Source organism: Chionomys nivalis, chromosome 8 (assembly GCF_950005125.1).
Source record: "Chionomys nivalis chromosome 8, mChiNiv1.1, whole genome shotgun sequence".
Lineage (NCBI taxonomy): Eukaryota > Metazoa > Chordata > Mammalia > Rodentia > Cricetidae > Chionomys > Chionomys nivalis.
The window spans coordinates 19,831,133-19,844,950 of NC_080093.1; the positions used below are offsets into that span (position 1 = coordinate 19,831,133).

General features: G+C 41.3%; 1 protein-coding gene across 1 annotated transcript in view; it reads right to left on the minus strand.

Annotated features, from left to right (window-relative positions):
• Cc2d2b (coiled-coil and C2 domain containing 2B) overlaps positions 1-13,818 on the minus strand; it is a 77,430-nt gene that overhangs the window by 28,164 nt on the left and 35,448 nt on the right. Inside the window, exons 16-22 of the mRNA XM_057779277.1 lie at positions 12,378-12,525; positions 10,132-10,270; positions 9,230-9,433; positions 7,801-7,893; positions 5,272-5,363; positions 1,950-2,120; positions 348-444 (exon numbers count right to left, since the gene is read on the minus strand). Coding sequence (XP_057635260.1) covers positions 348-444; positions 1,950-2,120; positions 5,272-5,363; positions 7,801-7,893; positions 9,230-9,433; positions 10,132-10,270; positions 12,378-12,525 — 944 coding nt within the window. The remainder of the gene's footprint in view (positions 1-347; positions 445-1,949; positions 2,121-5,271; positions 5,364-7,800; positions 7,894-9,229; positions 9,434-10,131; positions 10,271-12,377; positions 12,526-13,818) is intronic.

Consider the following 13,818-nt stretch of genomic DNA (forward strand, 5'->3'; position numbering starts at 1 on the left):
TGCTGTGCTTATCTGGTTAAGAGCATGGAGATGGGTGGGGGCCATTTCCAGCAGAGGGAACAACTACTGGAAGCCAAGACAACATAGCTGTACAGTAGACAGACATGAAAACAGATGGCAGAAAAAGAGCTAGACTATCAAAGATTCTGTGTGTGAGTGAGGAGCTTATACCTTGTTCTGTAGGACCTGAGAGCAGAGAGTGAGATGATGTGAATTATATTCATCAGCAATACCTTTCTTTTGTTAAAGGAAAATAACTGAAATCGGAAGAATGTAGATATGAATAAACCAGTTGCCAGGTGCAACTGAGAGCAGTCAGCCAATATTGTACATAAGATGTTAGGTACCTCATTTAAGAAGTCATTCGAGGCTACAGATTTGATTGCTTCTTGATGTCTATGGCGAGACATGGATGACCTCAAGTAAGTAGACGTACCCCAAGTTCTTCAGGAAAAACAACATCGAGACATAGTTTTAACAGTAGTGTTGGTATGCATGAGGATTACCCTGGGTCTTACTGAGGTATCTATCTATCTATCTATCTATCTATCTATCTATCTATCTATCTATCTATCTATCGTCATATCACATTGGGGAGCATCACTGGTCTGGAATGTGGTTCCTGACCACTGAAGTACAAGGTGGATCTAGTGGCAACATGCTCACTGGTTTTCAGCACCAAGGGGAAAATGTGATATTTGGGGAATATAGTCTTCCTACTTTGGTGTTTTTTTTTTTTTTGTTTTGTTTTTTTTTTGTGTGTGTGTGTGTTAGAATATTTTCTTCTGAAGAATGATGGCTATAGAAATGACAGCAATTTTATGTCCTTTCTTCACAAACAGCCATTAGGATGTGCATCGGTTGTGAAAACAATTGTGTCATGGAATAAGGTTGTAGTTTGTAAAACAAAGTCAAAATCTTTAAAAGGCTTTACATATAAATGAATAGCCAGTAAGAAAAGTGTCTTAGTACAATCCATGAATTGTACTAAGCTTATCAAAGCAAGCAGAGCACATACGTGATAAACATGGAAGAGGAAATGCCTGATATTCCTGGGGCATTTGGGTAGTAATATTCATATTTATCAATAATCTCTGCCCCTAAATATTCAGGATACATTTCATGAAATAGGTGCTTAATATTCACAGGGCCTTAATTTGGTTAGCCTTTGGTAGGTAAAGTCTATTTTGATCCCAAGAAATACAAATAAAACGTAATCAGTGCATACAGGAAAGATAGGTGATGCCCCACTTTGGTAGAGTTACCAACGGGTCCTAGGCAGAACAGGCTGTAGTTGCAGGGACTCTGAACACAATGAGCCTTTCCACATTGGAAGACTTCCTGAAACAAAATGTGTGTCCCACCTGCTTTTCCCACCGTTCTGTTTCCGACAGGGAGGGTACACCACCATGACAGTAAATGAAGTAGTTGGCCATAGAAAACTTCAGAAACTCACAGTAGGGAACAGGACCAAGAAGAATTGACTTGGTGACATGGAGGATGCTCATGTGACAAGTACCCCCAAAGCACACACTAAGGCTACTTTGGGAATCCCACACCTCTGAAACATTTTTGCTTGGTTTGGGCAATTTGTTTTGGGCCAGGGCTTTGAACACATTATGCAAACACTCATACTTCTGAGCTACTCCAGAAACTTTTAATATGTGACATCGTGAATAGGTTTGACTAGCCAAATGAGGAGTTAAAACCTTACTCATTTTATGCATGTGATTTGTAGGTATGGGTGTATGTAAGTATGTGTGTGGGTAGACATTCAACTCACAACATTCCATGTGCTGGGCAGGAGCTCTGTCTCTGAGCCACATCTCCAGGCATTATGCATTGAAACATCAATGAAATACAAAGTTTCACAGATGAAGTAGTGAAGGTGTTTAGCACCTTTAAGAGAGACTTTCTGCAACTTCAGACATTGGAGCCCATCACCTTACCTATGAGTTATTTTTTTTCTGGTAGGAATGTTGTAGGCCCTCAGGATCCTGACCAGAATCTTTATATCCCCGTCAGAGACAGTCTGTGCTGTGACTTTTCTTCTTTCTTTCCTCTGAGGCTTTAACTTCCTTCGTGGTTCAATGAACTTACAAATCACATCTGTCAACTGGCTAAAGAGTAAAGAGTGATCAGCTCCATACACACAAAATAACATTGTTTTAAATATGCTAGTGTTTAAGATAATTGCTAATAAGGCCATTATTCTGAACCATATTGTGTCCATTACGGAAGGGGACAGGGTTCTCTTCAACCTGAAGTAGAAATTATTTCTGAGCTTTGAAAAGAAGCAGTGCTAGAACCCCTTAGACTGGGAGGGCATATAATTGCACCAGCTCTTTGGTTACACACTCCAAAAAGAAGCCAAAAGCAGCAAGATAAAGCTATAAAACATTGACCTTTCACCACAATTATTAATTTTCTTAAAGCAAGCACTTTCTCAAAAATGACAGAATATCCCAATATTCTCCACTGCTCTGAATCAGTTATTTGCTCATGATGACAACTTAAATCCATAGTCACAGCAGTTTCTGCTCAAGGTCTGAAAATACAAGGCAGTGGATTTCAGTATCACACAACACTCAGAACCTTACAGGTGATGCTGAGAATTTGCATGTAATCTCTAGAGGGGATCAGACCCACTCCTGACTCTCCCCTTGGGCTTCATAATGGGCTCTGGAGAATAGAGATAACCCAGTAAAGGCTCTGCCACCTGCCCCTGTGCAGCTCAGTGCCCTGGCACCACTGAGATGTTGCAGGATATTTAATTGCACTGTGAAACCCCAAGAAGGTGCTCATAAAAAAAAATCAACCTTGGATAAGGGGCTAGTTGACAGAAATTAGCCATAGAGAGTATGGAAGAACCAAGAAGATGGCCAGAGAGACACACAGGAAGAAGAAGGGAAGGGCTTGGAGTTTTGCCGTATTTTTAGTTTGGGATAGCTGGAAAGAAACTCTCTTGCTTGATCAAAAAGGGGGGCCACCTGGTTGTTTCTTGCCCCTGAGCCAGCAAGTTTTCACCCCAACATCTGATACCTGAGTCTTTACTGGTCAACAGAACAATAGGGACTTAATTACTAACTACATTTGGTGGTGCCAACAGGTAATCCTTTGCTATCAGGAAATGCACTGAGGGCCTCCCAGAGGCCCCAATATCAAATTTGGTCCAATTGTTCCAACTGAACAAGGGTCAGTATTGGAGAGATTCATCCACAGAGCAATTAAATGACTTCATGTCTGTTGTTAAAAAGCCACACTACTCTGATGGCAGAACAGCTTCATTAGATAAAACAAAAAATTCAGGAGCAATCATAAAACAAGTATTTTGGCAAACTTCTATAAATGATCAAAGACCAAAGCTAAAAATATGAATAAATGGCATTGTAACTAAAGGTTTGATAAACACAGGTGCTTTGTAACAATAATTTCACCAAAATTTTGGTAGATTGGCCTCTTCAGGAAGTAAATAGATATTGGAACTTTATCTCAGGTCAAACAAGTACAAAGTGGGTTGAGTGTATAAAACCAAAAAGAAAGAAATGAAAATTAAAGCCATATGTGGCTAACATAACAATTAATTTATGGGAACATGATTTGTTACAGCACTGGGAAACACAGATTAACATTCTCCTAACCTCAGAAACAAACCATAAAATAATGATTCTGAAAGATATATTAAAAGGTATTATCAAGAATGGTCACCAAACATTCAGGTTGTACATAAACAGGGCACAACAGCTGTTGGTCTTTCAAAGGTACCAACAGCCTTATCTTTAATATGGCTAACTGACAAACCTATGTGGGTGGAACAATGGCTTTTGTCATCAGAAAAATTACACTCACTAGAAAAGTTGGTTCAGGACTAACTAAATGCTCAACATATCGAATAATCGGTCAGTTCTTGGAATTCTCCTATATCTGCCATTAAAAAAAAATCTGGAAAATGGAGAATGGTAATGGATCTGAGAGCTATAAATAAGGTGATCCAGCCAATGGTCTCTTTACAGCCTGGAGTTCCCTTGCCTTCCTTATTACATAAGGAATGGTCTATTACAGTGATAGACCATTCTCAACCTTTTAGAAGATACCAATGGAAGATCTCGCCACAAGGAATGTCAAACAGCCCTACATTGTGTCAATATTTTGTACAACAGCTGTTAAAATAATTCACAAACAGCTTCCTCAATCTATAATTTACCATTGTATATATGGTTATCTCACTGGATGACTCAGACACAGATACCTTAGAAAAAATGTTCAATAAAATAAAGAGAATTTTGCCTTGTTGGGGATTACAATTTGTTCCTGAAAATACACAAAGAGGAGAAGACTAGGATTAATTACCTAGGATATAATATAGGTTTACAGAAAGTTGAACCACAGAAAGTACAAATCAGGAGAGATCAATTATGAACTCTTCATTCATTTTCAAAATTTGCTGGGAGATATAAACTGTCTATGGCTCACTTTTGGATTAACAACTCAAGAAGTAAGTAATTTATTTCAAAACTTACATGGTGATAAGGACTTAAATAGTCCAAGAAAATTATCAGCTGAGGCTGAGAGAGAATTGGCTCTGGTAGAAAAGAAATTACAGGATACACATATGTCAAAGACCAGCCTTGATGAAATTTATACATTCCAGGGTAGGAGCATGAGGATTAGAATTTTAAAGCAAAAGAAACAGAGATATGAGAGAAATAAGAGGCTGAAACACAGAACAGCATCAGGAGGGACATTCAGTGAATTTTTCCTTTTTGTTTAGTCAATACCTGATAATTGTCCTTATAGTATATAGTTTTATTGTGTTAGAGTTAAAACTTTTCCTTTTACTTTAAATTGAAAGGGGGAAATGTTGTGGGATATTTGATCATACTGTGATACTCTGAGACTGTGGAAATAAAGTTAATTGAATCAGGGGGCAGAGACAGCAACTAGCTGACTGGAATGAGCCATAAAGAAGACAGAATATGGGTAGAGAAGATGCACAGGAAGGAGTAGGGAGGGACTTAGAGATTTTGTGGTCTCTGATCTGGGAAGTGCAGAGAGAAGGTCAACTGGTGGCCCCTCTGCTGCTCTTTGGATCTGTTAGGTTTTCACCCCAGTATTTGACTCCCGAGTCTTTACTGGTAATAGAACAACTTAGACAAACACATCACTGCAGTTTTGACATTTGACATAATATTTTTAAAATACAGAGAACCCAGAGGATTATGATGATAGTAGTTTAAGGGTTTACTTGCACATTTTATAATTCTAAAGTACCTTGTAGATACAATTTCTTCATAGTCAGCCACAATATCTGATAAGTTAAATTTGCTGACTTTGATGATTCTTTTCATTATCAACCTTCTCACCTAAAGAAAAATCCAGAAGTTAAAAGAAAGGGAGTGTTTCTGGTTTAAGGCTATGTATTTTCAATGTTTCTGGTTTAAGGCTATGTATTCACAATGCTTCTGGTACACTGTGTATTTTAGCCCTTGAGTTTTCAAGCAGTGAGGAGGAAGGAAGTTAGGTAAGTAGAAATATTGTCATTTCTACCGCTATTAAAATTATTCTCAAAACTCAGTTATGTCAAAGAAAATTCTTTCTATACCTTTACCTTTCTTGTTCCTTTCATCTTTTTTTTAAAATATTTATTTATTTATACAATATTCCGTCTTTGTGTATGTCTGCAGGCCAGAAGAGGGCACCAGACCTCATTACAGATGGTTGTGAGCCACCATGTGGTTGCTGGGAATTGAACTCATGACCTTTGGAAGAGCAGGCAATGCTCTTAACCACTGAGCCAACTCTCCAGCCCTGTTCCTTTTGTCTTATCCAAGTTCCTTGCTCAGTTTTCCCAGCTAACTCATGGTCTGTCTGCACTGCTAGACATAGTTTTCTCTAAGAAAAAAGATAGTCCCGGGAGCTCATTTCTACAACAATCCCTAGAGTCCAACATAAATCACCCCCGCCCACAGACTAAAAGAAACCTGCACTTGTGGTTCCCTTAAGTCCATCTAACGCTAAGTATAATAGGTCCTATTCCACCAGCATGGGGGAGAGTCAATCAGAGCTGAGAATCCATCTAACGCTAAGTATAGGTCCTATTCCACCAGCATGGGAGAGAGTCAATCAGAGCTGAGAGTTTCACTGCTGCTGCTATAAACCTTGATCTTTTCTTCTTCTTTTTAAAATTGGAGTCGGGGTCTCAGTATATAGCACAGGCTGGCATGATCTTAAGTGGTCCAAGTTGTCCTTGAACTTGCAATCCTCACTCAGCCTCCCAAGTGCCGGGATTACAGTTATGTACCACGGAACCTGGCTCAACTCCCTATTCTTCTAAGACTAACTACAAAAGTTTCAGGAAACTCTTCCCTCTCCTCCAACTCCAGTCTTCATAGTAGATGTAGGCTTTCAGACATGAAACCAGAAAGTAGAGTTGGTGACTTCCAGCTTTCTGTCCTGCCACACATCATTCTGGGGACAATAAACCTAAAGCTTGGTTACCTGCTTGAATTGCTTAGGGAATGGAATGGTGGCAGAGAATGAGCAAAATATCCTGCCCTCTTGAAATTGAACCAGACCTCTCTTTTGCAGGAATTTTATTCTTTCATCTCCTTTGGCACCGTTTAGGACTGGGCTCCTTGCAGTTTCTCCCATAAGACAGATGGGCTTCAGTTGAGTTTTCAAACATGTAGATTTCTATTAGCTGGAACGTTCTTTTCCAGGAAATTCTATGACTATCTTCCCCACCTAGCTCAGGTCTAAATGAACCAGTAGTGAGTTATTGACCAACTGTTACCTTCCTATGGGCTTCCTTTCTTGACCATGTTATTTATAATTATACCCCCTAAACACACACAGACACACACACGTACACACACATACACACACGTGAGAGAAAGACAAAGTTCATATCATTTTCCACTCTTTCCCCTAATAACATGTTCCATTCTCTCAAATATTTATTTTTATTATATTTATTTTATTTTATTATGGCTTCTTCTAGAATATAACTTTGGGAGGTCAGGACTCATAGCAGATACTCAGTAATGGTCACTGAATAAACAAATTGAAGGACCACTCTGAAGAACTGCGCTAGCTTCTTAGATGCTATCATTTCAACAAAACATTGTCTACTGATCCTTAACCTAGCTGGGACTGAACACCTTACAGCTATAGCTCCAGCCTTGGCTACCCATGATGCCAATTCAACCGCAAAAAATCTAGTGCACACAACTTATGTCCCATGGAACACATATAAAGCTCAGCAGCACACAGCAAACACTGACAGACACTCCAGTGAGATCAAGGGTTAAGAATCTATAGACCTAATAAGTCTCCAGGGTAAACATTTTCCATTATCTGTGATTCTAGTATTATTATGCAAACCTGCCAACCTTGCAGGTCTAGACTAACCTCAGATCACAGTCTTTACACAAGTTCACACAGCTTTCTTAGTATTCCTTCCTAGGATTTGTTTATTTCTATCAGGCATCCTCAGCAATTGCTCCCTTAGCCCTCAGTAGAGCCAGCTCACCTCCTTCTTGGATGTCCCACAAGGTGTAAAATGATATGAGTTATCTTTCTTTGGAAGTAAGCACATGTCTCTATTTTCTAATATGGCAAACTCATTATTAGAGCATATCCTAAGCCTTGCTTTTAAAGCACAGTGTTAATTAGGATGAGGTAAGAGGAAGACACTGTGCTCTCACAGTGAGTCTCTGTGGAGACTATCTACCGTGCACCCAGCAGACGGGTGCTCACACAAGTAAACCAGCTACATTGACAATACCATGCTCTCATTACCTTTCTCAGGAAATTGACAGAATTAATCCTTTGGGCGGTGATAGAGTTCACATCTGAGATGGACATATCCTTCTGTGCCTGACTTTCATACTCCTAAAGAGAGAATGAGGTTAGTTTTGCCTGAATGAAATATGGGGAACAAATCCGAAGTGCTCCATCAAAAATACTGTAATTTGTTTCTGTCCATGAACAGGGACGGTGGCAAACACTCCTCAGAAGGAACTTCCTCTTTGGATTCTCTCACTGAGAACTGGCCCAAACCAGTTTATAACTATATCCCATTTTCTTCTGGCATGAAGTCAATCGATCTTTTACTTGTATTAATGTATTTAGTATAAGCACCCGCACGTGGAGGGCAGTTCGCAGGAGTGGGCTCTCTCAGGGATCGAACTCAGACTGTCAGGCTTGGCAGCAGATGCCTTTATCCTCTGAGTTGACAGGCCCACCAATCTTCTAAATTGTAGTGATGACCAAGAGAAGTTATCATTTTGAAAATGAGGAGATGAGAAAAATCATCGCTTTGCCTCTCTTCTTTCCCTCTGAGCCACGTCTAAGGAGCACCCACAACACCCCTGACTGGGCGGGGACACGCTCCCACTACAGCTTAAGTTTTAAATATGATGAGAGGAGCCCGGCATGATTTTGCCTGTGTAGCTTCCAGATGACCGAGAGGACATCAGAATCTGGCCTTTTTACTCAGGCTGGCTGTCCTCACCCTGCAGTGGCAATTCCACTGGACAGGAGTTTCCCGGGGGGTGGGAAACAGTTGTCTTTGAACTCTCTCTCTAAAAAGCTCCAGTGTGGGGTTATGACAGTGGCTACTTTCCCAGCCGTCCTCTCTTACAATCCCCTACTCTGAGACTGGTGGAAGCTGGTAAAGTGTTTAAAAGCGGGTCCTTTTACTCCCCCAACTGCTGATTGATGGCAGCCACCAGGAACTCCCGGCAGGTGTAGCCCGGACAGCACGGGTATAATGGGCCATCACTGGCTGAACTCAGTGGGCTGCAGCATACAACTCAACGAGACCAGCACTTCTCTTGTCTCTTTTTCGGATTCTGAAGGTCTGAATTGAGATATGTCCTACAACTAATATCTGTATTCACTGTGGTAGTATTCCTTTCCTGACTCCTCCTGGGAATCGCAATAAATTGGTGATATATTTTATGAAAATAAAAATACATCAGTCCCATTAATCTGGATGACAGCAAAAGAATTTGGTGTGTGAAATAGATTGGATAATACTACATTGGAAAGTCAAGCTAAGGCCATGATGAGACTTAGGTGATCTGTACGTTTTTAACATCTAAAGAGAAGGGAAGGGTCTGAGTGTTGATTATTAATTACCAAAATGAATAGAGCTGAAGACAGGTTTAAAGCAGCAGGCTACTGACTCTCATACAATGAGTCGTGCCTGAATGGGAACCAATACCTGGAAGACTATGTCGGGAATCTCCTTGTCATAGAGAGGCATCTGCTGCAGAAGGAAGAGATCTAGCTGGCCGGCGTTTCTCAGCTGCAGCAGCTGGAAGCGTTTGCTCCTTTTCATTTCTTCCTCAGACACAAAGTTAAATTCATCTTGCAACTGCTCGAGACGGAAATATTTTGGGATTTCCTGCCCTTTATGTCTCAAATACTGTAAAACACAAACACACAGTCTTTACTTAGGAAATTATTTTTAATTCAAGAATTATTTCAGAATCTGTTTTTGCTCTATCAGCAGCGAGGTCTGTTGTAGTCTGAGCAGGTGGAAAAATTGAACCTGGGGAGGCACGCGACCTGAGGAAATACAGACTCTGGCTGACATGCTTTCTAACGTGACTGATCAGGACTCACACAGAAAGAGAAAATGCCGATGTTGTATATGAACAAAAGGCAGAAAGGGGCATGTGGATGAACTAGGAACCAGAGCTGGAGGGCGGATATGATAGCCACTGTCAGTGTGATATGGACGAAGGGAAGTCAAAATAAAGCATGCTGGGAACCAGAACAGTTCAATTGCCTGTAGTGATGAGCACAGGTGACCAGATAATGGTATCTGCATGCAAGAGAACATTTTTAAGTCCTCTTGATATATCACTTTCAGTATCTAATAATATGGCTGGTGTGTAAAAGATGTTAGCCTAAAGGTCAGTCTGCCAACCACCAGGTCTAAAGCAATCATTTCAGCTGATACATTCCAGTACTCTGACTGAAAATCGTATGTGCCCCCAATTCTACCTTCACATGCACCCTAAGCGTCTAGAAAAATGCACAGCAAATAATGAAAGAGTGTAAGAGATATATATGAGGAAATAAAATATGTTTATAGTATTGATAGTTTCTAAAACTTACCATAATAAGCTCTGTTATATCCGAATACTCTGGATTATTTGGATCGATCCTGATGTCATCTGCCCAGTCAGAAAGCTTTTGTGAGTTCACGGGCCATGGGAGTCCAGGAACACCTCTGGCATCAACATTCCTCAGCACACTAATGTGGAGAAGATATTCTGTGACTCTACACACAACATACAGGTTACATATTGCACAGGCTAAAGCCCACCCATCGTGGGAACCTAGAGGTGAACCCACCCCCATCCTGTATTTAAGGATAGAAGAGAACCTATCTTTATGATACACGGACTGGTGCTCCTCACTTTCTAGTCCCTCTACAGTTTTCTGGTAAATGGTAAATGACAATAATCTTGCTAAGGATAGAACTCTACAGGTATTTCATCTGTGCCGTCTCAAGTTTGCAGAGGAGCTGAAATGCAGTAGATGCTAAAGTGACTAGTACTCTTTGGTTGTATGCTATAAATTCTAAACATAATAATGGGCTAAATATTTTATATGATGTACAATACTAAACTTTAATCCAAATAATTGTTTGTGTAAAATCAAGAAAGCACACAATGGAACAAAATGAACCTAAGGGGCTGGCAGCATAGTTTAGTGGGTCAAGGTGCCTACTACCAACCCTGATAACCTTAGTTCTATCCCTGGAGCCCACACAGTGGAAGGAGAGAACTCTTCTAAGTTGTCCTCTGACCTCCGTGGGCACTGCAGCATGCATGTGTAAGTAAATGTGAAAATAAAATAAATATACAAAACAACTGTAAAAAATTTAAAACATTGTCTTTAGGTTGTATTGTCATTGTTGAACTATAACAAAAAGCAATGTGACGAAGTAGGCAGTTAGGCCAGGAGAGTCAAACAGTGGGACAGCTAGATTCATCACATACCCCAGTGACTTAACTGCAGACTAAGAGCAGAAAGAAGGCAACCTTAGAGTATGCACTTGGAGTTCTCAGGTAACTTGATGTTTTCATAGATATGTTTTTACATCTCTCATGGCTGTTATCCAGCTGTGGCTGACCCACCCCAGGACATGATGACCACAAATGAAGTCCCAGCCATGACAGCTGGAGTTCGGGTCAGTCTTTCAGTCTTCCTTTATTTCCTGTTTCTGAACTTGAATTCTCTTTCTATTTTTGTCACAAAAGCTATCTAAGACCTGGCATCCTTGATGTCTTGCGACATGTTTTCCTTCCTCTTAGGACAATGTTAGCCCACATGCCCCAGAACACAAGGGTGGAGGCAAAATTTGCATGTTCACAAGTAGACTGGATAGAGAAACTTATACAAGATACCTTCTACGGAAGGAAGCTGTCATTGGATTTCCCAGAGTCTCATGACACCTGCCTCATAAACTATCACGAACCTCAGAACCATGTTGCACTGACTTCCCTGGTTACCCCACTGGCATTCAACTATGGGTTGAGCCAAAATCCCCATCAGCAGTGAATCATTTCTACCAATAAACATCGAGTCAGCTGCACTGCCTCTTGACTCAAGGCCAGTTGGAGAGCTGAAGACCACACTGTGTGGATTAAGATGGAGTACTTTAAGTACATTCTAGAAGTCTAGGACTTTCCTTCCACCGTGCGATCTGGAATGACTGGGAAAATGTAAACCCTCAGTAATGAACTCTTTGAGTGTCTGAGCCTTTGCAAGTTGAGGAGTATGGATGGGAATCCCTCTCTAGCTGTCCATGTGACTGTAAACCTAAGCAGGGAAGAAATACGTTCTCCTACACAGAAAACAGTGCCACAGAGTGAAGAGTCAATGAAGTTAGCAGCCTACTGCTAACTTTACTGAAAAGCTTCTGTACCCAAATGAGCCTCTCTGCTGACACAATAATCCAAATCAGACCAAATCAAACCAAGTTAAAAAATAAAAGCCAAGGTTTAATGGATACAAATGCTCCTGGATGGCTTTCCAGGCCACCCCCACCCCCACCCCCAAAGGAGATGGGAAAGGAAAAAAACCATGTGTTTGTTTTCTGGGGGGCATTTTAAATGCCCTATAAGAGTGGTCTTGAGCATCTCTGGAGAGGGTTCATTCGTTGGCGGACTTTCTCAGGGGCGGAGTCTGGAGGCAGCTCCAGGGGAGGGGGCTTGGGATGGAGCTTCCATCAGAACATTCCAGACTCTTTGGGTATATGGATGCGAGGTGCTGGAGCGAAGCCTTCACCCAAACATTTGCATGCACATTTGCTGAGATGTAGAACAATGTCTCAAACATGAAAAGTTTGTTACCTACAGTATGCAGATCGCAACGACTGCGATACGGGTGTCAAAGGGATTCCATTTTCATCTAAAGCCCACGAGAGGGAATAGCTAAGTTTTCCTGAGGTTAAAAGACAAAGTTCTTCATTCTCACTTCCCTCGAGATTAAAAGGCACATCTGTTTACAAAAGACATTTAGAACACATCACTGGTTTAAAAATCCACAAGTTGAGGAATGGGGAAGATGATTCGGTGTGCAAAATGCCTCTTGTGTGAACATGAAGATGAGTTTGGATCCCTAGAACCCATAAGAAAGCTTTCTGTGACCCCAGAGCTGAGAAGGCAGAGACAGGTGGATCTTGGAGCTCAACTGTTTAGTCAGCTGCCAGCCTCGCCAAACTGATGGCCATCTGGTTCATGGAGAAACTCAATCAAAAAAAGAAAAAAAAAAAAAAACCAGGGTGGAGAGCAATGGTGGAAGTCACCCATGGCAGTCTCTGGCCTCCATCTCGTATCCTTCATCTCCCCTCTAAGGTACTACAAGGAGGACTGTCTCAGACTGCAAATGAGAGGAAAATGTTGAGCCAAACACAGAGGTGAGCATCTCTCCATATCTTATGTCTGGGATTCTGTAACCATTCTTCCTGGGACTTCTTCCAGTAAGAAAGGATCATTGGCAAAAAAAAAAAAAAAAAAAAAGTCAGATGGGGGTGGTGGGAGGTGGGGGGTGGTTCAGTGGTTAAATCAATCAATCATGAGGACCAGAGTTAGGATCCTAGAACTCACACTGACCATCTCACAAATGCCAGTGAGTCTAGCTCAAGGGACACAGCACCTCCTTCTAGACTCCATGAGTGAGTGTGAGGGCACGTGCACACAGACACACACACCTTACACACACCATACACTACACAGCCAGACTTCCCTTTCTTTGTGTCTCTGTATATTCTTTTTTTTTTTTTTTTTTTTTTTTTTTTTTTTTTTGTATACAGTGTTCTGCAGAAGAGGGCACCAGATTTCATTCTAGTTGGTTGTGAGCCACCATGTGGTTGCTGGAACTGAACTCAGGACCTCTGGAAGAGCAACCAGTGCTCTTAACTGCTGAACCAACTCTCCAGCCCACGTCCCTGCATCTTCTATACCCACTTCATTTACCACCACCATGTTCAACTATTGCCACGCTCCCTTATGTTTGGTGCCCTTAGTCTTCCCTCCAGGGCTTCTATAGGAGAAAAGAATGCTCTGATCTCTGCGGACCCAGGAAGACTGTGCTCTGATCTCTGTGGATCCAAGAAGACTGTGCTCTTCAGCCTGTCCTTCCCGGTTTTGTTTGTTTGGGGTTCACGTTTACTTTGGCTTCCTTCTTGCTCATTTGTTCACACCTCTGCTTTTCACCTGATGGGCACAAATAGATGCAAAACCCCTAAGAAGGCCAGGCGGTGGTGGCACACGCCTTTAATCCCAGCACTTG